A 25,844-nucleotide genomic window follows, 5' to 3' on the forward strand; every position below is an offset into this window, starting at 1 on the left:
TTTGTGGTGGACATGACCAGTGCACAAGAATGTGTACTCGATCCCTTTAGTCCTTCACTTGACTCACACATCCATGTGAACAAGTAATTAGTCTTGATTTTCCAATGCTTGAAAGTTCTCATTCATCATACTATTCAACTTGCATGATTCCAAGTTTCGGTCCAATTGAAACTTGGGTGATGAGGAACTTTCCTGATTTGGTAAATTTAGACACTACCACAAATGAAAGAATCAAATCCATTTTCCAATATTGCTGTCAGTGGAATCATATAAGCAACAATTTTCCACAAATGCCATTGTAAGGATACTTCAAATAAATAAAATTAAACAATGTTCTTTTATTTTAAAACTTTGCGGAAAAACTTATCCTTACAATCCACATGGAAAATTGTTGTTATCTATTCCTTAGCAATATATCATAGCTTCTTAAGCAACTGCTCAAAATTCTGATGCGATCGAAATCCACCTTCGCGATCTGAATCAGCATATACTTCCTTTAAGATTTCTCTCTATTCTTTGATTCTTAAAACATCAACATGTGACCCAGTCACATCATGTAATGAGGATCTCAGAATAGAACTTAACAGAGTTAGATAATGGGCTCTACCTGATGTAGAGTCAAACTTATTGACTTTAACATCCTTAGGTAAATTTGGCAGCTTTGCAATCAACGCCCCTTCCTTTGGCAAAATAAACATATGGACCCTTTGGTAATGGGACTATCTCAGACTTAGCCTTTCTCTTTACCATTTGGTCAACCGGGTTAACTATGGCCAATCCCTTTCCATTGGGAAGAGAATGCTTTTTCTGGATTTCCAGTGTCACCATATCACTGTCCATAAAGTTTTTGGGAAGTTGATCTTCTAATCAAATTTGCTTTACTATCGTTCCAAATCATTGCTGATTCAGCAGCACCAAGCAAATAGATATGATCATTAAGGTTCATGTCATAGTCTGTTTCATAGTAGTCCCAAAGGAACTCACTATGTGACTTAGAAAGTGATTGAACATCCAACTTTTTCAAGACTTTGACACCCAACTCTCCCGGCTTGTAAATATGTGACTTCATCTCTAAGATGTGATCACACATAGACCTTGCTTGCCATTAGGGCTTGAGTGACCTTGAACTTGTGGGTTAGGGAGAATAATTGGAGGAGGTGGAGGAAGAGAAGTATGACTTCCATGAGCCAAACTCGGGAAGTCATATTCATTAGGAAAGCTTGGTTTGGGAAGATCATTGTTGTCTAAACCAGACATCAACAATGGGAGAAATTCACGTAAAGTTGATTTAAGTCCTTAATATAACACCCAATATGATATATTAAGGCTAGGACCCAACAAACTATTTTATAACTTGGAAGAGGGATGCCGTAATCCGAGCTATAAAATATTTGAAGGTAGGTGAATGACGATTCACCAATTTCCACCAAGATAAACGAAATGTATTATTAGGTTTTAATTGGTTTTGAAACTCATAGATTCTTTTGAGATTCATTGAACTTTTCAATGGCATGTTTCAATCTCGAGTGTGCCCTTCAGGTTTTGTGACTGGGATGCCGAGGATCACAAAACAAGGTGTGAAGTAACCATGCAAATATACTTGGTACCCTTAATATTTACCCCTCAATCGATGTGCCGGTTAACCACACACGCTCCAACGATACTATGATAAACATTAAGTTACCCTTTGCCTACCTTGTTAGGTCCAGGTTAGTGTGCCGGTTAACAACACACGCTCCACTAACAGCTTAAACAAAGTGCAAAGTGTAATTTCATGGATTAGCACCTTATTCACATTTTCCTAAGTAACTAAGATTGGGAATTTATAAGTGTTTAGTTACTTAGTATTTATCATTATACTTATAATGAAGGGAGAATTATAGTCCTTGTCCTACCTGTTCGGCTAACGACCCTCCACCGGTCAAGGAAGCGGTGAGTGAGAGTGGACACCCATTAAACTGCCATTTTATAGGTAGTAACCTTATACCCCCCTTATAGACCGGCTTCGTGAATGAGACCTACTAATGGTAAGACGACTTGCTCTTATACATATAATATATTAAACTTTTAATATTATAATAGTATAAGGGTGTATTTTAGACATTTAAAATACTTGGTGGTTTAATCTATTAATTAAACTAGACTTTTAATTTAATTAAACTCAAACCATATATTTATGGATTTAATAATACTCTTTTAATTAAACGCTTTAATTAACTATTAATAAAGTCCATAAGAGTTAATTTGAACTATTCAACAAAACATCATAATTCCAATTATTAAACTCAAAATTAAAACCATTTAATTAATTGTTTAAGTTATGAACCCAAGAGTTTTAGAATTCAATTCTTTTTTTCATAAAAAACTTTTCTCAAATTTCAAAACTTGAGGGCAAGTTTTGTAATTCTTGAAAACCTTTGGATTCCATAACTTATGGAATTAATGGTGTTTTATGATGAAACTTTCCATGTTCCATAACTTAAGAACAAGTTATGGAATTCTTTAAAACATTAACACCAAATTTTGTAACTCCATAAAAACTTTGAATCAAATTTTTTTTTTTAAAAAAAAAAAACTTTCATATCCATAACTTATGGAAGTTTCAAAAATCCTTAAGATTACAACTTTAAAAAAAACTTTTGAGCTCCAAAATTTTATGACAAAATATGTAACTCCTTAAAACATTTAGATCAAACTTTTAAAACTAATAAAATATTCATATCATTTTATCTTTTACAAAATTTGACCTAATTCAACTCATATAACAAATGATTCAAATTTTACAAATAATTCGTTTTTCACAAAACAAGTAATTATCTTAAAATTTGAAAAACGTCATGTTTTTTTTTTCCTTTTTTTTTCAACTTGAAAATAAAATATTTGCATCAATATAACAGAAAACAACCGATGGCTCTGATACCACTGTTGGGTTTTGAGCATTCTAACACTCCTATGGTGTACATGCAACCCTATAAACCTTGGATCTATGTTTTCTCTATTATACATGCAAATATTAACTATTCCAAGGTTTCATCCTAACTAGCATATTATGAAGCACCTATACTACAAAGTTCTAGTTAGATGACATACCTTTTGATGTAGCTTAATGTCTTCAAGCTTTAAGAGCTTAGCCCCAATAGTGTGGAAGCCTCAAATGGAATCACAAATCACCAAAACACCTTGGAAGAACTTAAGAGAATATGTATGCACACTAAAATCGGCCCACTCTTATTTTCACACACTTGGCCCATTCCATATATATAAGAGTCCATATTTAATTAGTTCTTTTTGATCACTTAATTAATTCTAAATTAATTCTTGATCAATACTAATTAAATAATATGATTCCATATTAATATATTAGAACTTATAATATATTAATATAAATCATAAATATACTATTCTCAAAAGACTATCCATATAAATTGTGCCGGTGAAGTGCAACCCAAATGGACCATGCCGGGTCGGGTCAAGTACATACCAAATATAGTTATGGACTTAGACATTAATCCAACACTATCTTCACTCCCTAGAGAATATCTAGACATTCCTCAACTAGTCGACTGCTCATGCACAAACCCATCCATGAAACTCCCACCAACCTTGCAGCACTCGTGTATGCTAGTCATACATAACACTGGATCTTACAGACAGTCGAATACTTGATTCTACCCTAAGCCCACAACCAGACAAGGAACAGGAAATAAGGCCAAACGAAATATTCTCAGGCTAAAAAATCTTAGTTATGTACAATTATGATGCATACACTATGCAACTACAGTAATAATGTCAATTCCATATAGGTAATATCCTTAGGCTACCGTGCATCATATATCAGGCAATTCTATCTTGTAATTCCTATAGATCCCTAGCCTACTACTAGCACGTTGTTCTATCATAAACATAATATCAAATAATAGTGTATGTAACATGGGGTATACTTTCTTGCTCTGGCTGATCGTACACAATGCATCCTTCCTTGGTTACTTTTGAAAATCATTTTAAAAACCATTTTAAAAAACTTTTGCATTTCCCTGGTTTGAGTCTGGATTCACAGAAATGTTCATCCAATTTGTGACATCCCCTAATTTCTCGGCCAGAAAAGACCGATTTAATTTATGTTTTTTTAAAATAAAATCAGAGAAATCTTTTCAAAAGATATTGCGGAATAGGTCCCCAATATAAAACATGATAATGTTTATCAAAACCCTTCTTTAAGAAAGTATATATTTTCCATATATATATCAAAACCTCGGGATGTCATGTTCCGATACAGATCAAAAGCATAAACAAGACATTATAAGCCTTACTACGGTTATTTACAACTACTGACCTATAATCAAAAATCTCTCATCGTCCTCCGACTATGCTCGGGGTCCACTACCTGTAATCATAAAAAGCTGAGTGGGTCAGGCTTGGGAGCCTGGTGAGCATATAGGGTTTTCAACCCACAATAATAATAACATATTAAGTTCACCAATCAACAATAACCCTGATTACTCATTCCCGTTGTCCTCACTTTATGTCCCTAAACACCTAACACAAGGGACTTAACCTAAGGAATATCATCGGGTTTGACACTACTGCTAAGGGGACTCCTCAGCCATACATGTCCTAAAGGCAACCATGAGGGGGATTGGAGTACACCAATGAACATTTAGTTCATCAACACTTACAAGTTGCGAACTTGCTAGTGTACCACTGGACTGTCTAGAAAGGTCCGTGATCGTCATCTATACTCCGCTAGATGACTACAACGATAACACCAACAACAACACCGACACCGAGGCCTCTCATCATTTTTAACACCCACCGACTATTTTGTCTACCCATGTTCTACCCTACATATTTGTAGATAAAATACATATACAGTTTAAAACTTGTATAAAACATCAATTCAACAGTCACCTCAAATAAACAATTAACATATTTACACATAACACGTATTTTAAGGTAAATACTTCATATCTATGTGTAAATTGAAAGTAACTACACACTCACTTGTTTTGATGAAAATCGGGCAGCAATTCGTTTCCTAAAACGATCGTTTCTAATAAAACCGGGAGTTTTATTGAGAAACCGGGCTCTGCAAAAGTCGGGCTTCGAAACCGAAAAGATAAATTTTTCGGGCTTCACGGGCACTTCGTGGCGTATTCTGGGGCTTATAATTGATACCGGGGCTTCGGGGGATGTTAATATGAAAGAAATATGAGTTTAGGGGCTAAAAGTGACAAGTTTTCAAAATACCCCCAGGAGGTCTCGCACCCTTCTATTTATAGGGGCGAGCCTCCTGATCTAACGGCTGAGAAGCCTCCAGGTGTGCTGATCCGAGGACTCGCAGGGGATGGCTCGCACGAGGCTGCACGTGCGAAGTGGCTGTTGGCTTCTTGTGATTGGACCGAAGCCTAGGTCCGAAGTCGGTTCTGGTGGTGGCGTCCGCAGGCGAGGGTGCGCAGGTGGCTGCACGTGTGAAGGCCTCGCCGTCCTCTCCTGATTGGACCGAGGTCTAGTCCGAAGTAGGGGGGATCTGTGGCATTCTTGCGAGGTTTCAGACACGAGGGAAGAGAGTACGTGTCGCACCGCTATTGGACCACTTCAGATCAGGGCAGGTGCTCGGATGACTCAGCAGCTCGGACACGTGGCTCGCCTGACTCACCAATTACGGACACGTGGCACCTTCTAAGCGAGGGTGACGTGGCAAATCGTGACTATGCGAATTTTCTCGGTTTTTGTGCAAAAACTCTAAAATCCATAACTTTCGCATACGAGCTCCGTTTTTGACGTTCTTTATATGCACGCGTTGGTAAAATTACGCTCTACAACTTCCGTTTAGACTTCGTCGGCTAATTTTGACTTTAATTTTTATATTATTATTTTTAACAGACCGGGACAGGAAATCCGTTAAAAATTCATAACTTCTTCATCCGACGTCCGTTTTCGTCAGACTTTTGACCGTTGTGCTACTAATGACGAGACCTTCGATTCTCGTTTAGGTTGTGTTGGCTAAAAATCACTCGATCTAAAATTCGAGTTTTTAGCTGTCTACTGCTAAGCTGAAACTTCGAAAAATCATAACTTCCTCATACGAAGTCAGATTTGGGCGTTCTTTTTATACTTACTCTCGGTTTAACGAACACTACGAGTTTCGTTTAGATCACTAAGGCTAAAAGGTAGTTTATCGAAAACTCACTTTTTACGACATTTAGCACCGAGTCGGTTTTGTCGTGAAACTTCGACAGGTCATAACTTCTTCGTTATAACTCGGATTTCGGCACTCTTTATATATCCGTAATCCTTGTCACGACCACTACAACTTTCTTAATAGATAGCGGCTTTATCTAAAATTTAATTTTGACGCTCATTTTTATTCTTAATTAACTAACTCCTAGTAATTAAGCATAAAACACATAAAACACATAGAATTCACATAATTCCTTTTTCATTTCTTCAAAATGAGTTACAAAGGTTAACCTAGACTATCACCTTAATATTAATGCCTAGTCTAGAAACACGAGTGTTACACAATTCACTAAACCAAGGCTCTAATACTAACCTGTAACATTAAAAAAATAAAAGAAATTTAATATTTTTAAAATCAACCATTAACCAACATTGTTTACAAAAGAGGCATTGTTTCAAAAGTATGATACAAAATCAGAGTTTTCCCAAGACCCAGTGACGTAAAACAAGAAGATGTGCACGATCACGCCTTTGCTTTTCCACGATCCTCATAAGTAGCTGAAACAATAAACTAAAACTGTAAACCAAAGCTTAGTGAGTTCCCCCTCAATGTATCAACACACTACATAACAAACAAAGCATGCAAATATGAGCCTTCAGCCTAATTGGACCGCCTCGCAGGGCATACAACCTATTTGGACCGCTCTACGAGCCTTCGGCATGACTGGACCGCCTCATAGGGCCTACAACCTATCCAGACCGCTTTACGGGCCTCCAACTTGACTGGACCACCTCGCAGGGCCTACAGCCTATCTGGACGTCCCCGGGTGTCTTGACCTTCAGCACAAAGTAGGACCACCTCAACCCAAACACAATATGTTGACATATGTAACAAACAAACATAAACACAGAACGAGAAGATACAAATAATCATACATATCTACTAATCAGTCATATACTAGCATATAACTATCCTACAATAAGGATACATAATCTAGTGGGCCGGGATTGGGGACTTCGACCTATGAGTATAGTGAGGAAAACTCACATCTGAGTCTAAAAATGGTATCTAACATAACACAGCTCTGAATGATAACTCAATCGGTCACCTAAGCACCAAATAATGACCAATCAAAACCACTCAAATGATCTAAAATACCCTCAGGTCAAACTTGGTCAAAGGTCAAATTCAATAAGCCAGTCGAGTCAACCCAGCTGAGTATGTTGGGCGTACTCATCTGTACGTTGGGCGTACTCCGATTGACCTAGAAGTCGGGCCTTTGACCACGTACATGTAACGTACCGCTTGGTACGCCCAGCGTACGCACTTGGTCAACCCTTCTTCTCATTAAGAGCTTACTACATGAAGTCTTTACGTCCAAAGTCAGATCCATGCCCCAAATTACGTCCTTGACCATAAAGTTTCCAACTTTATGGTCTTGCATGGCCAAGAAGTGCTTAACACTAAAAACCTTAACTACTTAATGCATTAAGACCTTGTAGCACATGCATGGAAGGGAAGAAATGATCAAGACCACATTTTTATGCTTCTAAGCACCTCAAAACATCTGAAAGGATAGCTTAAATGGATTGGAGTAGCTCATACTCAAAATACCCAACTGATGGGACACAAACTTCATGGCTAACTTAGATCTATGCATAGCTTCATCAAGTTTAAAGCTTTTTACCTCAATGTGATGACAAATCGTGATGATATCTCAGATCCAAATAGTCCTCCTCCTCCAAGGTAATCTTCTCTTCTATCTCTCTCCTTCAAGGTGACCAAAACACACACTCAAAGCTCAATATTGCCCAAAATGGATTAGGGTTTGTTTAGGGTCGTATGGAGGTGTTGGAGGCTGATGAGGGATGAGGTTTGGAGGCCATAAAATGATTAAATAGGGCCAAAAACTAAAAAATAGGGTTTGTGGCTCACACACGTACGCCCCACGTACTCTAGGAGTATGCCCCGCATACGTGAGCCCGCCACAAAAATTACAAAAATGCCACTATGGGCCATTTTGCAATCTTTCTCATGCACAAGGGCCAAAATGCAATAATTCTTCATACTTAGGGTTACAATTGAAAATACATCATCAACGGGATGTTACAATTCTCCCCCACTTAAACTAGACTTCGTCCTCGAAGTCCGCTGCCGCGAATAACTTTGGAAAATGCTTATTCATCTTAGACTCAGGTTCCCATGCCATTCAGAACCCTTATGATGCTTCCACCGAACCTTGACTAACATTACCACTTTGTTGCGCAGAGCCTTCGTCTTCCGATCCAATATCACCACCAACCTCTCAATGTAATTCAGGCCATCATCAACCTGTACATCCTCCAAAGGAACGAACGATGAATCATCAGCCACACACTTCCGAAGCTGAGACACGTGGAAGGTGTTGTGGATCTAGATGAGCTCCTCAAACTAATCCAATTTTTATGCTACCTTGCCAACCCTGGATATCACCGGAAATGGCCCAATATATCGAGGCCCCGACTTTCCCCTCTTCCTGAAGCGTAATACACCCTTTCAGGATGACACCATCAGCAAAACCATGTCTCCGACCTGGAACTCCAAATCGGATCGCCGCTTGTCGGTATAATTCTTATGTCGACTCTGAGTTGTATGAAGCCTCTGTCTGATCTTCTGGATGTGCTCTGTCGTCTGAAGAACTACCTCATTCGTTCCCATGACCCCTATGACCAACCTCTCCCCAACACACTGGGGTGCGACACTACCTCCCATAGAGGAGATCGAAAGGTCGCATACCGATACTGGAGTGGTAGTTTTTGTTGTATGAGAACTCATCTAAAGGAAGGTAGGATTTCCAACTCCCACCAAAATCAATGACACAAGCTCTTAATATGTCCTCAAGTGTCTGAATGGTCCGCTCACTATGATCGTCCGTCTGCGGATGATAAGCAGTGTTGAGATGCAATCTCGTACCCAGTTCTTCATGGAACTTCTGCCAAAAACGAGATGTGAACCTAACATCTCGATCAGATACGATGGACACTGGAATACCATGCCAAGCAATGATCTCGCACATGTATAAGTCGACCAATTTCTCAGCCGATGAGCTCTCGTGGATAGCTAAGAAATGAGCACTCTTAGTCAACCGATCCACTATCACCCAAATTTCATCATTCCTTTTAGCTATCCTAGGTAGCTTGGTAATGAAATCTATAGTAATATGTTCCCACTTCCACATGGGAACCTCCAGTGGCTGCAACTTTCCATGCGGTCTCTGGTGTTCGGCCTTGACTACCCGACAGGTCAAGCACCTCTCAAACTACTATGCTATCTCCCTCTTAATGCACGGCCACCTATATCTAAGTATCAAATCCCAATACATCTTGGTGGCTCAAGGTGTATTGAAAACCTAGACTTATGTGCCTCCTCCAACATAGTCTATTTGATCCCTCCAAAGTTTTCCACCCAAACCCGTCCATACCAGGACAATAATCCACGACCGTCAGTAGCAAACCTGTCAATCTCTCCCATGAGCCTCTCCTTCTTCCAATTTTCCTTCTTGACTCCCTCAGCCTGAGCCTCCCTGATCAAATCCAACAATAGAGAATCAATCGAAATCCTCATACACCGACCTCCAGTCGCAGAACTAGCTGCCTTGCGGCTCAAAGCATCAGCCACCACATTGGCTTTCCCGGGATGATACATGATCTCATATACATCATCCTTGACCACATCAAGCCACCTATGTTGTCTCATGTTCAGGTTCGAAAGGTCCATAAGATATCGTAAACTCTTGTGATCCGTGTAGATAGTACACAGAACCCCATACAAGTAGTGTCGCCAAATCTTGAGAGCAAACACAACTGCCCCCAACTCTAAATCATGAGTCAGATAACGGACCTCGTGCGACTTCAGTTGCCGAGACGCATAAGCAATAACTCTCCCACACTGCATAAGCATTGCGCCCAAACATGTGATGGATGCATCACAAAACACCATAAAAAACTCAACGCCTTCGGGGAGGATCAACACTATGGATTCACATAATTTCTGTCTCAGAGTCTCAAATGTCACCTGTTGCTCAGGGCCCCACCGAAAATCCACGCCCTTCCTCGTCAGACGAGTGAGGCATACTGCAATCTTGGAGAAATCCTGAGTAAATCTCCGATAATATCCCGCTAAACCCAAGAAACTCCTTATCTCAGAGGGAGACGTCGGAACCTCCCACTACATCACGGCCTCAATATTGGCCGGATCGACCAAAATCCTGTTTTGGTTAACGAGATGTCCCAAGAACTGGACCTATCGTATCCAATACTCACACTTTGAGAACATGGCATACAGTCGTTCTCGCCTCAACACTCCCAAAAGCTCTCAAAGGTGCTCCTCATGCTGCTCCCTGGTCTTGGAATACACCAAGATATCATCAATAAAAACAATGACTGATCGATCGAGCATCGGTCTGCATACCTAACTCGTCAAATCCATAAAAGTGGTAGGCGCATTGGTGTACCCAAATGGCATCACCACAAATTTGTAACGACCGTAACAAGTCTGGAACGTGTTCTTCTCCACATCCTCTTCTCTGACCCTCATCTGATGATACCCTAACCTCAGGTCGATTTTGGAAAACCAAGATGCACCATGCAACTGATCGAAGAGGTCATCAATCCGCGGAAGGGGATAACGGTTCTTCACCGTCAACTTGTTCAACTCTCGGTAATCAATGCACATCCAGTGTGAACCATCCTTCTTCTTGACGAACAAATCGGTGCTCCCCACGGCAAACTGCTTGGTCTAATATACTGCTTGCCCAATAGCTCCTGGAGCTAAGAGGACAACACCTGCATCTAAGGTGGTGCCAAACGGTACAGTGCCTTAGCAATAGGGGCCGCACCTGGAACCAAATCAATCCTGAACTCGACCTGTGTCTCCGGAGGCACACCAGGAAACTCATCCGGGAACAAATCAACAAAGTCTCTAACGACTGACACCTCTAAAATCAAAACCTATTTCCCCACTTGAGCATCAAACACATAAGCAAGATAAACCATATACTCGTGCTGAATATATTGTCGAGCTCTAGCAATAGAACAAAAAGGATGATCCCAATCTGGTTCCCTCTCCATAAATAACCAGTTCTCCCCCACTTAGGATTCGAACTATCACCCGTTGACCCTCACAATTCGATCATAGCCCGAATTTGATCAGCCAGTCCATCCCTACAATCACACACACACATATCCCATGCGAATAGGGATCAGATCAATCGAGTAAGGCACCCCAAAGATCTCCAAAACACAATACCGGAAAACACTCGAGACGGAGATATCGTGTTTGTTGGCGATAGAAACCCATAACGGACACTCTAGCTCTCCAAGGGTCATATCGAAACCCCTACTAAAAGACTGAGATACAAAATCAGAGTTTTCCCAAGACCCAGTGACATAAAACAGGAAGATGTGCGTGATCACGCCTTTGCTTTTCCACAATCCTTAGAAGTACCTAAAACGATAAACTAAAATGGTAAGCCAAAGCTTAATGAGTTCCCCCAAAGTACCAACACATTACATAACAAACAAATCATGCAAATATAAACCTTTAGCCTAACTAGACCGCCTCGCAGGGCCTACAGCTTATTTGGACCACTCTACGAGCCTTCGGCATGACTGGAGCGCATCGTGGGTCCTACAACCTATCCAGGCCGCTCTACGGGCCTCCGGCCTGACTGGAATTCCTAGTAGGGCCTACAACCTATTTAAACGTCCCCGGGTATCTTGGCCTTCAGCACAAAGCAAGACAACATTAACCCAAACACAATATGTTGACATATGTAACAAAAAAACATAAACACATAACCAGCAGATACATATAATCATACAGATCTACTAATCAGTCATATACTAGCATATCACTATCCTATAACCAGGATACATAATCTAGTAGGTCGGCATTGGTGCCTTCGACCTACGAGTACAGTGAGGAAAACTCACATCTCAGTCTGAAAAAGGTATCTAACATAACACAGCTCTAAATGATAACTCAACCGGTCACCTAAAAACCAAATAATGACCAATCAAAAGCACTCAAATGACCTAAATTACCCTTCGGTCAAACTTGGTCAAAGGTCAAAGTCAACAAACTAGCCGAGTACGTTGGGCGTACTCATCTGTACGTGGGGTGTACTCCGATTGACCCAGAAGTCGGACCCTTGACCGCGTACGTGCAACGTACAGCTTGGTACGCCCAACGTACACACCTGGTCAACCCTTCTTCTCATTAAGAGCTTAATTCATGAAGTCTTTACGTCCAAAGTCAGATCCAAGCCCCAGTTTATGTCCTTGACCATAAAGTTTCCAACTTTATGGTCTTGCATTGCCAAGAAGTGCTTAACACTAAAAACCTTAACTACTTAACCAATTAAGACCTTGTAGGACATGCATTGAAGGGAAGAAATGATCAAGACCACATTTTTATGCTTCTAAGCACCTCAAAACATCTGAATTTCATGAAAATGTTGTATTTTCTTTATTATTTCCACTTCTTTCTCTTGTTAGTTTCTTTAAATTTCATGAAAATGTTTATAATTGTACACTTAGAGGCAAAATAAAAGGATGATACATTTCTAATTAACCTGTTACAATTTGTTTGATGTAGGATTGTGGTATAATTGTGTTGTATAAATCATTTTAGCTATTTTTCATACTTTTCTAATTATATTAATAACTTTTATGTAGAGATAGAACTTCATTAAGTTCTTAACTTTTTTTTTAGATTATGATAATCACCACCAACACAAAAAAAAATTATGCTCATTTTTCTGGCATCTGAATTATTATTTTTTTTTCGTCGATTATACTTTACTAGATCATGACACACTTTAAGAAAGAGTGTTTATATATAATAATAATAGCGATATGGTCAATTTAAATTTATATAATTTGATTAAGGAATGAAGTAATTAACATAATCTTAAAAATTATAGAAGTTATATAGTAAAAATATTTTAATTAACCAATCCATTAAATACCATAAGTTAAAATAATTGTGAGAGAGGGGGGAGGGTTCAAATGAATATGGTTGAAAAAAAATAAACAAATGAGTAATTCTTAAATTAATTGCATTTAAAAATACTTAAAAATAGTATTAAATCAAAATTTGTACAAAAAAATTATTTACGTATAACCTACCGATAAAAACAAGTAAAATTATATGATTGAATATAAATATTACAATATAAGTATTACATGTCAAATCTGAATATAAGTATTATAATTTAGTATTACATGTCAAAATTTAATAAACATCTCTTTTATTATATTTTTTATTATATTAGTTGTATTTAACAACGTAGAAATGTCTATATTTATAAACAACGGATAAAAAGAATCAAAATGTGAATGTTCAATTGGTTTGTATTAATAAAAGATCTTTGATAGAGTAGAATGGGGAAAATAACTTGTGAGTGTAATTAAAATGACTTGGGATGGTAATTACATTTTCGTCTTATTTAGACAACTTTATTTTTTTTGTACACATTTAACCATTTGACTTGTTAAATGTGTTCACATATTACCATTGTCACCTGAATAGTAATATGTGAACACATTTAACAAATTAAATGGTCAAATATGTACAAAAAAAAAAAAAAAAACTGTCTAAATGTGAACAATTTTTTTTTACAAAATTTCTCAATACTTTTTATAATTTCTTACAATATTTTTATGATAATTTTTTCTTATAGGTTTTTCTAGTACAATGTATTAAATTTTGCTTATAATTTTTTTTTAAAACTTTTTTATAGTTTCATATAATTTTAATACAAGTGCTTTTAAACCAAATATTTTATAAATGTTTTAAATTTTTCTTACAAGTTTTGAACTTATTTTTTTTACATTTTCATACAATTTTTTATAACTTTCATACAATTATTTCTAAACTTTCTTTTATAACATTTTTAAAGTGTTTCATAGATTTTATATGACAATTTAATAGTTTTTATAACATATTAAAATATTTTCGTTAAATAATAGTCTAAAACGTTGTAATAAAAAAATTAAAAATTTATAAACTTCTAATTAAAAAGTATTAAAATTTTGTAATAATTTAAAAACATTTTCATTATATAGATTTTTTTTGTTTTTTTATTTGCTAAGTAATATTTTATTTTTATGTTTTTTAAAGACCCTTCATACTTATTGCTACATATTTAATTTATTTAATTTTATTGTTAGATACTATTTACTTTAAAAATATTGTATGAGTTTAAAAAAAGAAAAAAAAAAGTTATAAGAAGATATATAAAATATTTCACAAAATAAAAATATATTTATTAATTAAAAAATAAAGTTTAGAATTGATTTTTCCTTTGTTCACATTTAGACAATTTTTTTATACATATTTAATCATTTAACTTGTTAATGTGTTCACATATTACCATTGTCACCTGGTATAGCAGGTGACAATAATAATATGTGAACACATATAACAAATTAAATGGTTAAATATATAAAAAATAAAAATATTACCTAAATATAAACAAAAGGACAAAAATAATTACCCTGATAAATCATTTTCACGAGTAGGATGTAGAACATTCATATAGGAGGGCCTTAAAACTACCACCGATAAGTTCGCAGGTATCAAAGTAACAAAAGCAAAACTACATGGTTTTTTGTAAATGGTAAAATCAGAACGTCAAATCTCAATCTCTTGTTACCCTGCGCTTCCTTGATGACAGGGCTTCTTCTTTCTCAATCTCCCCACAAACAATGGCAGAAAGCTTACCAAAAACCCTAAATAAAAGGGAACCCATCTCTCAGAATTGAATCTCTTGAGTTTTAATTTAATCACTTGGATCAGACAATAACTGCTTTCATCTGGTACTTTCTCTGTTTCCTTTCTTGTAACTGCTCTCAGTTCTTAAATTTACTAAGTTATGTTCAGAAAATCTAGTATCTAGATCCATTTCTGTCACAAAAATTGTATCTTTCTTATAATTTCCCATCTGGGTTCATTTGTAACTCCATCGATATCGTTCTTTAGGTGGTTTAATCGTCCATTTTTCTCAACCCCTCTTTGTTGTGTTTAGAGCTTCAAAGCTTTCATTTTTCTCAAATTATCGCCAATACTCAATTCAACCACCCTGTTGTTCGTTTTACATTCAAGCATCACTCATAATCGCGCATCAAATATTTAGGGCTCTATCTTGTACCTTTTTACTGGAAAGAATTCGAAATGGATTATGGTCGAGAAAGTGGAAACGTTGTCCAGATAATCACCGGAGGGTCAAGAAACGGCGGTGATTATTGGGGGGATCAACCCGTATGGGCAACTGAAGACGAATATGGTGTTTGGGAATTGGGATAGAGAAGCATCCATTGATAACACTTCTAATTCCAACTACGATGGAAGACAATCACAAACAAGAAAAGAAATGGTCAAGGAGGTGATGCACAAGCCACAATTCGCTCAAAAGCAATTGGAAAAATGTTTTTCAAAACAAAATTATGTTGCAAATTCAGAGCAGGAACTTGCCCTTACATTACAAACTGTAATTTTGCACATAGCATTGAAGAACTAAGACGACCTCCACCAAATTGGCAAGAAATTGTGGCTGCTCATGAGGAAGAAAGGGCAGTTTCGTCAGAACCAAGAGAAAATTTTCAAATTCCATTACTCGGGTCTTCTAGTTTTACAGTTGATAGTCAAAGATCTTATAAAGGAAGAAAGACACTGTAAGAAGTTTTATACTGAAGAAGGGTGTCCTTATGGTGACAACTGCACGTTTCTTCATGATGAGCAATCTAAAGCTCGTGAAAGTGTTGTAATAAGCTTAGGTCCTGGATCTACGGGGACTTCGCTAATGTTATTGTGCTTGTTTTTCTCTATGTATAGCTTTTGTATGGATCTTTGAATGCTCTTTCATTGAAAGTGTTTCGGGTATTCTTGTTATTAGTATGTTTGTTATAATATAATGTACTAATTTCCTCCAATTTGACTTGTTAAATAATTTTAATAATAAAGATATTATCATTCTAAACTCTTAACTCTTAAGTCTAAAATAAAAAAGAATATGTGAACAAACAATTTCCCTATGTCAAGATTTTGTTTTGTGCCCAAAAAGATGCATCTTCACCTCCTTTTTTCTCTTTGTATCTCTATGATCAGATAAGTTTTGTACATGTCATCACCGTATAAGATTTGATAATTATATATTAAGTTAAAAATATTATAGTAAAATTTGATCAACATTAATTTAACCAATACTCTACAACACGTATGCCGGTCATGCTTAGCATACTACTTGAAAGTCAACTTTTTGGGGTCCTTTGACTAAGGGTTAATTGTATATTTATGCAAACAAGATTTAATTATGTATTCAAATTTTAATTTGTTACCAATTTCGTAAATGGTTTTCAAATTATCAAAGAAAAATAAAATGTAGCTTGTATAAATTATTAAGACTTATGTTTTGTTAAATAAAATGGTTTAAAAAGTAATAAAAAAAAAGTGGATAAGTGTTTGACCCTGAGGTAATGTATATTAGTGGTTATTGCATCCAAGTTCCACATATGACTGGTTCAATGACTTTATATACGCTCTACCATTTAAAGGAAACCAACGCCACATCACACCATCTTCCCACATATATTGGACCTTATCACTTATCCATCCCCTTTTCTCTTTCTATTTTCCCACAAACTATGCAACAATGCACGCCCAAAATTTAATACACTCCGGTCGAATTTCACCTGAATCACGTTATTTCCCATCTCTTCCTTATCCTGAAAAGGACACCGGCCGGAATTTTAGATCTTCGGCCAATGACGACGGAGGTTGCAACCGTTGCACCGGCAACAGATCCACATGCATCCCCTCCTATCACCATCATTTTAACCACTATTCTCCTCGCCATTTTCTTTATTGGCTTCTTCACAATATACTTTTGCAGGTGTTTCATGCAAAATGTTCTTTACACATGGAATACTCGTCATAACCCTCCTGGGACACAGATGGGCGGTCCAGGGAGCAGTGCCCCCCCTGGACTCGACCAACATATTATTAATACTTTCCCTACTTTTATCTACTCTGATGTTAAAGAATTTCGACGTGAAACATATGGGTTAGAATGTGCTATATGTTTATGTGAGTTTGAGAACGAAAATGTCCTTCGACTTTTAACAAAGTGTTACCATGTTTTCCATCAAGATTGTATAGATCTTTGGCTTGAGTCACATAAATCATGCCCTTTTTGTCGACGTGGCCTCGAAACACCGCTTGCCTCGCCAGCAAAATCTCCGGTGTCACAAAATAGTACATCCATGCATGAGATCCAAGAAAATGAGTTGCTCGAAGAAACATTTACTATCAATATTAGGGATGAAAATGAAAGGAACAATAATACGGATACCAAAGAAGACAACAAGAAAGAAAAGCATGTAAATATTGATATTGATCGAGGAGAAGTTAAGAGAACAGAAAATTTTCCAAGAAGCAACTCAACGGGTCATTCGATTACTAAGAATAGTAAGGCAAGTGAGGACGAAGATAAGTTTACATTAAGATTGCCCGAACATATACAGGCAAAACTCATTCATGGACATAGTTGGACACGAAGTTGTACCGAGTTTGGAGAATTCAAAACTAGAACTTCCGCTAGTAGTATAGGATTTGGCGAGACATCGACATCTAGAGATGTAAACAAAGTATAAGCCGTTTATAGAAATTTTGTTTATTATCAAAATTTAGAAAGTTTATAGGATTAGTTAGGAATATTGTAAGATGAGATACTATTTTTCTTGTTTCATTTTTGGATATATTAACCAAATATATTATTATACAAGAATGGATCAATGAGACAACTCTTAAAAGTTATGATATTAGTTTTTTATATCTTTTTTCTCAATTGTATCCATGTTCTTGGGTCACTTCCCTTCAAACCTTGTTTTTGTGTGCAAGCGTAATGTTACAAGAATAACAAGATGAGGTACAATAGTTTAAGGCCTGAAAATAAGGGACTAATTTTTAATATAAACATGTTTAAGTAATAAATGTAGAATGTGTAAAGCGTAAATTTGTAGATTTCAAATCAATTAGTATTTTAGAATACTTATTTTTAATATCATCACTTATAAAAAGACCTCTTATCAAATCAAATGTCCTTCCAATTTGTCTTTTCTTTTTATGTTGAGGTGGAAGAAGTTAAAGTACTAATATTGTAATTTATACAAAATAATTTATGAACGGTTTTGATATTACCATAAAAGACACTAGTTTTACAGTCTTGATCTGAATTAGCCCCAATTTGTTTTTTTGTTAGTCAAAGACCATTATCTAGGGTCGTTTGTTTCAATATAGTAATGTTACCTATCACCACCGATAAACCCTCTTTAGCTGATTGCCCATTCGATTGACGATAATATCTATGGAAGATATGTATCATTTGTACCAACTTCAACTTTTGCTATCAAGTTGATCATCAAATAGGGTTTTCTCAGTGATTTACAGAGTATAACGAGGGTTTTGATATTGAATATGTTTTACACCATTGTTGCATACCGAAGCTTGACGGTTAAAGTGATAATCAAATGAAATTGGAAGATACATGGTTTGATATGATCAAATGGAAACTCTTTTGAAGGTATATGGTTTAATATCAGTGTTCTTAATGTGTAACACATTATGTTTTTTTTATAGATGGCTTCTATATCTACCACAAGAATAGAGAAAGGGCATGAGAAAATCGACATGGTTAACGAAGACTCTGATGATGACATGATCGACCTTTCCTTCTTAGATTTTCAACTAGAGACCTTTAAACCAACTTCTACGCTTTCTGATAACCCATTCTTTAACATATTGTGTGATGACAATATGTTAAGGAATACTATTGACAGATTGGGAGAAAATGATAACAATGAACATGTCCACGAGCAAGCACATGAACATATTGATGATGAAAATGACCTTGAAGTTGGTGCAGAGTATAGGGTGCACGATCTAAACGTAAAATAGAAAAAAAAAATGAAGCCGGTTGTAGGAAAGTTATATGAGTCCCTTGCTCAACTCAGGTTTGAATTAAAAAAGTATGATGTAGCTAATGGATATCAGTTATAGTTTATGAAGAGTGATAAACACAGAGTCATTACAAGGTATGGAAAAATCTGTTCAAAAAATCCATCCCCTTTTATAGTATATGTTGTTTGGAAGTACAAACGGATATTTCAAATAAAATCCATGTGTGACATACATCATTGTGTTAAGAATTACAAATTTAGAAGTTTGATTTCTTGCGAATGCATAGCCAAACATTATGTGTAACAGCCCAAAAACAGTGATAAAAGTTTTCGTTCAAAGTCTATTAATTTCATTCATTAATTGTCCTAAAAAGTAAAAACCATCATCAACGTAATATTCAATACATCATAGTACAATTATTTCAAACGCGGAAAATCATGAGGGTAGGATGTTGTGCCATCACGTCGAGTCCTTCCCTTTTGAACCATAAGTACCTGAAACCATAAACATAAACTGTAATCACAAAGCTTAGTGAGTTCCCCAAAGTACCACATACCAAAACATACAACTGGGCTAAACCCTGGGGTATTTCCAACCCGACATATACACATGGGCCCCACCTTGGGGCCTCTCCCTGGGGTGTATTTTAACCCGACAATACATATGGGCCCTTCCCTGGGGTATCTTTCAACCCAATCCTACAGTAGTGGGCTCCAACTTTGGGTCTATTTCAACCCGAACATACGATAGTGGGCCCCGCCCTGGGGTATATTTCAGCCCAGCATACAAACACACATAAGCCACATAGCATTTATCATCTTAGATACACAATAATGGGCTGGAATTGGTGCCTTCAACCCATGGATACAGTGAGAAAACTCACCTCACATACGGATAAAGGCTGAAATAACTCGCTGCTCTGAAACTAACTCGATCGATCACCTTTACAAATAACAGTGGCCAAAACTCAGATTATAGATCAAAATACTCAAAATACCCCTAAGTCAAACATAGTCAAAATCCTGGTCAAAGTCAAAAGTCAACCGGGTCAAATCCATTAGACAAACCCTAATATAAGGTCTCATGTCGTGATCATTCCTTGGTCGCGTCGTGAGAGTCGACAATGTCTGATTCTAGCGACTCGCTCCAGACTCAGACAACTACGACGCGAGTTTCCTCGTTCTCACGTCGTGAGAACCTCATGTCTCACGTCGTGATTTGTGTCTGAAGCTAAAACATAAAGAGATTTTGTCACATACAACAACATGCTTCTAGGGCGATGATGTGTCAAAAGTTGCATACTAGGCTTAGAAAAGCTACTGTCAGATCCCTTTAGAAAAAATGGTACAAAATAAAAAATAAGAATAAAACAAAAAGAGTTAGTCAAACAATAAAATAGTCTAAACAACGAAATATGTGCAGCTTTGTAACACCCATAAAATCATGCCAAATTTGAACTTTTAAAAATATTTCAAAATCATTAAATCATTACAAACTTGTTTTCAAAATATACCATATCAGAGTTTTTCCCAGAAACAAATAAAACATGAGGAACCGAACGATCAAGCCTTCGTCTTTCCGCGATCACTAGAAGTACCTGAAACAAATAAACTGAAACTGTAAGCCCGAAAGCTTAGTGAGTTCCACCAGAATACCAACACCATGAAGAATATCAATAACATATAAACAAACAAGCATGCAATGAGACTTCAGCCTGAGTGGACCGCCTCGCAGGGCCTACAGCCTACCTGGACCACTCTTTCAGCCTTCGGCCTGACTAAACCGCCTCGCGGGGCCTACAGCCTATCCGGACCGCTCTCTGGGCCTTCGGCCTGACTGGACCGCCTCCTCAGGGCCTACAACCTATCCGGACCACCCTAGGTATGTTGGCCTACAACACAAAGCAGGACCGCCTCAACTCAACCCCAAACAATCATGTGCACATAGATATCATATAAGCAATAACATACATGTAACAGTCAAACCGATCTAATAGATCACAAAGCATAGCAACAATCCTATAACCAGGATACCGACCTAACAGGTCTCTAACATAGCATTATCCTATATACCAGGTACACCGACCTAACCAGATCACTAAGCATAGCATATCACCATCCTACCTACCAGGATGTAAATCAGTAAGCATATCATACGATAATCCAAATACAATCCATCAAGGGTCGGCCTTGGTGCCTTAGACCCTATTGATATAGTGAGGATAACTCACCTCGCAAGTAGTTCGAAGATACTGTAGTCGACTCCTCCAAATGACGTTCCCGAACACCAACACCTATTCCACCAATGTTCCCACCATCAATCCCAATTTACCAAAATGCCCTCTAAAGTTAACTGGTCAACCCTTGTGTCACACCCCCGAACCTGGACGGCGGAAACGTCTGGGGGTGGACGAATCGTGTAAAGTATCATAACAATTGGATATGAATGAAACATAGCAACCAAACATCATACATTGGAAATACACACTTACATAGTTTACATATTGAATCTTGTTCATCAGTTACACAAAAGTAAGAAAGTAAAATTTCTTGAAGTCGCACCACTTGATCTTATAGTCGAACTTATTACCTGCTACTGGAATTCCTGAGAATACAAGTCGTTTTGAAAAGCGTCAACTAAAAAGTTGGTGAGTTCATAAGCAGTTTTGAATAAAAATGGTTTTTGTACTTGTTTAGAATCGTTTTCAAAGTGCTTTCAAAAATATATAATACTTTCTAAAAAGAAATGGTTTGAAATATTTGTGTCCGATCTTATATTAATGCATGTGTGTTAATGGTTACAAAAATAGAAAGAGAATGATTTCCAGACAACCCGATGTTGTCTGCAATAGATAATGCTGAAATGTCAACCCCGGTGGTTGAGTACCGATGCTTATAGATTGTCGTTTTATCAAAAAGAAGGTTTCCCATTTTATGCCAAAAAGAAAATAGAATGGTTTCCTTTTTTATCCCAAAAAGAAAATAGAATGGTTTCCCGTAAATCTTATAACGTTAATTCCTCTAAGTGAGTCGTCATAACCATACTAAATAATGACAATTTCGCCTGTCTTTGCGTCTTTGGGACGCCGACGGAATAGAATAAGGTTTTTGTCACCCTAGACCGGCCTAGTCTAACTGTAGCGAACAGCTTAGGTGTGGGGTGTCACCCCCGTATAGATCTACACACAAACTCCCGCTTTCCCTCCAGGAAACTCTGGTTATAACTACAGGCTACGATTGTACACTCAAAGGTGCCAACCGACAGGTCTCACTAGATCCTTAATCGAAAATTTACACGGAAAAGAAAGAAGAACACATATAAAACTCATTCCCAGGCCCAATAAACATGTAAGTGGACCACTAAGGCCCACTATACGTATCTATTATTTCCAGGCACAAAAGGAATATGAATGTCTACTATGAGCCCAATATACATGTAAAAGGACACTAAGGCCCACTAAACATGTATATTATTTCCAGGCTCAATAAGGATAGAATATCGTTTTTAATCCGTTTGTTATTGTTTTGTTTATTTTAGCTCAATTATTTACAAAATTGATATAAAAAGCCCACTTTTTGTAAAAATGACGTTCTTGGCCCAATAAGCCACAAAGTTTTCAATTAAGGCCCGATTATAGTAAAAATAACACTTTAGCCCCCATTTTGTTCAAAACTTGTGTTTTTGACTAGTTTGTGGTAAAAATAACATTTTAAACCCATTTTTGTCAAAAATATCATTTTTTGCTTATTTTTGTGAAATACACATTTTTCTGGTTTTTGGCTTTTCTGACCTAGTTGTTGGAAAATTTGTAGAAAAATCATCGTAAGTCGAAATTTGGATCCGTAAATTCTGGATGTTTGGAAATTTTGTCTACTTTGTTCACAATTTTTCTCATAATTTTTATTGGCCTCTAACAAGTGTGAGATTGCTCACCTTCACAGGTTGGTCCGAAATTATTTCAAATCTGATAGGCAGTTTTGTAAAATTCGCCAAAAATAGTAGAAAAATCATATGAAAACGTGAGAGTAGTAATGTTAAAGGTAATAACCTGAACTTTTTGCATGTAAAACAGTTTTGAAAAATATTACCATTAAGGAGGTCAAAACAGTTCGAGATTGGACTAAAACTTTTCTGTCAAGGGTTGATTTTTGAGTTTAAGTTATCTAAGTTTGTTCACAACACTTGTTTTTGCTATTTTAAGTGGATAAATCCCAGATCTACAAGTTTACAAGTATTATATGTGAGGACACATACTTTTCTCAAGGTTTATATGAAGATCCAAGTGATAAACTTCATTTTCAAGTAAAGATCTAAAAGTTAAACACATAAACATGCATATATACATAGATCTAACACAAAAGCACTTGTATTCTCCCCCAAAAACATTATAAAACCAAAAACAAGGGGGTATGAAGCTCACCTTGGGGTTTTTGAGATGTAGATGAAGAAGAAGAAGAATTCTTTGAACCTAGCTTGAGTTCTTTGAGAGAATCTCGAAATGGTGGTGGATCTAAGGTCCAAAATTACGAGAATGAAGTTGTAAGGAGGATTATCTTAGTATAAGAAGAAAGTGAAACTTGGATGATGATATAAACTTACCAACTTAATGATTCTTGAAGAAAAAGCCTTGAACACACCCACATCTCACGTTTTTAGAGAAAGAAGGAAGGGAGTTTCTTTGTGTTTTAGAGAGATATAAGAGTTGAAAATGAGATGAGGTGAGGGTGGTGGTGGTGATCTCGGCCTTAAATAGAGAAAGAGAGAGAAGAGATAGAGCATAGAAACATGTTGGACAATAACTCTTAGCCTAGATGCATGGTGGTTTTATTGCATGGGAACATGAGGTGTAATTGTGAGGTGTCACAATTATAAATCACCTCTTCTTCTTTTTTTAATAGGCTAACCAAACCCAAGAGGGAGTTTTTGGCCCAAAAGAAAAGGGTTTTCGGGTTTTAAAGCCCAAAGATAGGAGGTTTCGGCCCAAAGTGATTAAATAAGTGGGTTTTCGGCCCAATAAGGTTCAAGAAGGTTGTTTACGGTCCAATAAGGCCTACTAAGAGAGTCTTGGTCCAAAAAAGGTTTTAAGTTGAGGATTTTTGGGCTAAGGCCCAAAGATGATTGGATTTGGCTTATTGGATCGAGTTTTTGGGCTTATACAAGGAGATTATATTGTTTAGGAGTTCACATCTTAACCTAATTTTGCCAGTTGTGACATCATCCCCCCGTTAGTGGGAATTTCGTCCCGAAATTCATTCTAAAGCAGCATTTCAAGCATCAAGGAAAAGGTGTGAGTGTCTCTGTTATGTCTAGTCTCTTTGTTCTTAGGAGAATTTGAGTCTTTGCTTAGTGTTCTAGCGGGCCTTTGCTACTGGCCTTTGACCTTGCTCTTTTGGTTAGTTAGGTGTTAGTCATCTCAGCCCAACACACAGGTATTCTGCCTTTGCATCCTATATGGTGAAGTGAATGGATGGTCATGGTTAATGAGGATCATGTATTTGACGCCCCAAAAGTAGTGCCTCTAAACCTTAGGACGAACACTGTTGTCACTAAAGTTATGGTCGTATGATGTAGTTGGTCTTAAAATTCTTAAGTTGTCTTGGGAGTTTCTTACTAAGAGATTTTGAACTAGTGGGAGGTTGATCTTTGCTTGTTTCTACGAGTAGGTCGAGTAAATCTTCGATTCGGGATAAGGGATATCGATCCTTGAGGATGGTTTCGTTTGATTCTTAGTAGTCAGTGGTCCTATGGACACTTAGCCCTTCCTATTTATGAGTTGGATAGGCGTTCTCTAAGGCTCAAGTATTGTTTTGATAACCTCATACTTACTGGGTCGTTCCATCGACCGGATACCTTCGGTGTTTATGTTGGTGCTAAGTGGTCTCGGTGGTCTGGCTACGAAAATGGCTCCATGAATTGAGTCGATCTTGGCATGTAGGTGATGTTTCCGAAAGGGATTTGGAAACATCTTAGGGGGTTTATAAATCTCTAGGTTACCCTAGGTATCCTTTGCTCCTTGTTTCTTATCCCTATTATGGGCTAGAAATGAGTGTGGTATTACTTGCACGGGTACCTAAGGGTCTAGATGTCCGGAATAATTCGAGGATTTTCGTTATAAGTTGTAGGGGTTTCGTTAATCAATTGGTTAAGGTAAAGAGTCTCGTTGGCACACGAATTTCGTATGGTGAGGATCAAGTCAGCCCATGTCAATTGACACCGTTGGGCTCCTTATTGTAATAGACGTTAGATAGATATGAAAAGGGGTAGTTGGTTGAAATGATAGTGTGTTCTATGCACAAGTTTGTAATGTTACCAATTTTGTCCTCAATATTACCACTGTGGTTATTTCGTTCTGAATTTTTGGGTGTCCGAGCAATACGAGTGCCTTGATATAAACGATGTGATTTCGTAGTATGATTTCTATTAGACCTCTCTATGATGGTTTGATGTAGCCTAGTCGTACGTAATTCAAGATTGAAAAGGTTGTAAACTGAGTGGTTATGCCCTAAATCCACAGTCAACCAAGGAATAAGAATTAAGGCGGGTCCACACACTCTAAGTTTGTAGAATCTTAATTACACACGGCCTTACGTTTACACTAAGTTATCATAACTTTCGCAAGGATCTTTAGTTTTCCTACGAAGGATATGATTAGTTCGGATGAGGG

General features: G+C 37.1%; 1 protein-coding gene and 1 pseudogene across 2 annotated transcripts in view; both read left to right on the top strand.

The window, feature by feature from the left end:
• LOC145106960 (RING-H2 finger protein ATL29-like) overlaps window positions 1–19,177 on the top strand; it is a 30,565-nt gene extending 11,388 nt beyond the window's left edge. The window contains exons 3-5 of the mRNA XM_079043869.1: window positions 8,721–8,772; window positions 17,024–17,745; window positions 18,860–19,177. Of these exons, the coding sequence (XP_078899995.1) occupies window positions 8,721–8,772; window positions 17,024–17,745; window positions 18,860–19,177 (1,092 nt within the window). The remainder of the gene's footprint in view (window positions 1–8,720; window positions 8,773–17,023; window positions 17,746–18,859) is intronic.
• LOC145109310 (zinc finger CCCH domain-containing protein 12 pseudogene) lies at window positions 14,780–16,155 on the top strand (annotated as a pseudogene). The gene is made up of 2 exons (XR_013708929.1): window positions 14,780–15,042; window positions 15,360–16,155. The product of XR_013708929.1 is annotated as a zinc finger CCCH domain-containing protein 12 pseudogene (transcript).
• Window positions 19,178–25,844: the final 6,667 nt, after the last annotated feature.

The sequence above is a fragment of the Lactuca virosa genome, chromosome 4 (assembly GCF_052849685.1).
Source record: "Lactuca virosa cultivar CGN04683 chromosome 4, Lactuca_virosa_CGN04683_v6, whole genome shotgun sequence".
Taxonomy (NCBI): Eukaryota; Viridiplantae; Streptophyta; class Magnoliopsida; order Asterales; family Asteraceae; genus Lactuca; species Lactuca virosa.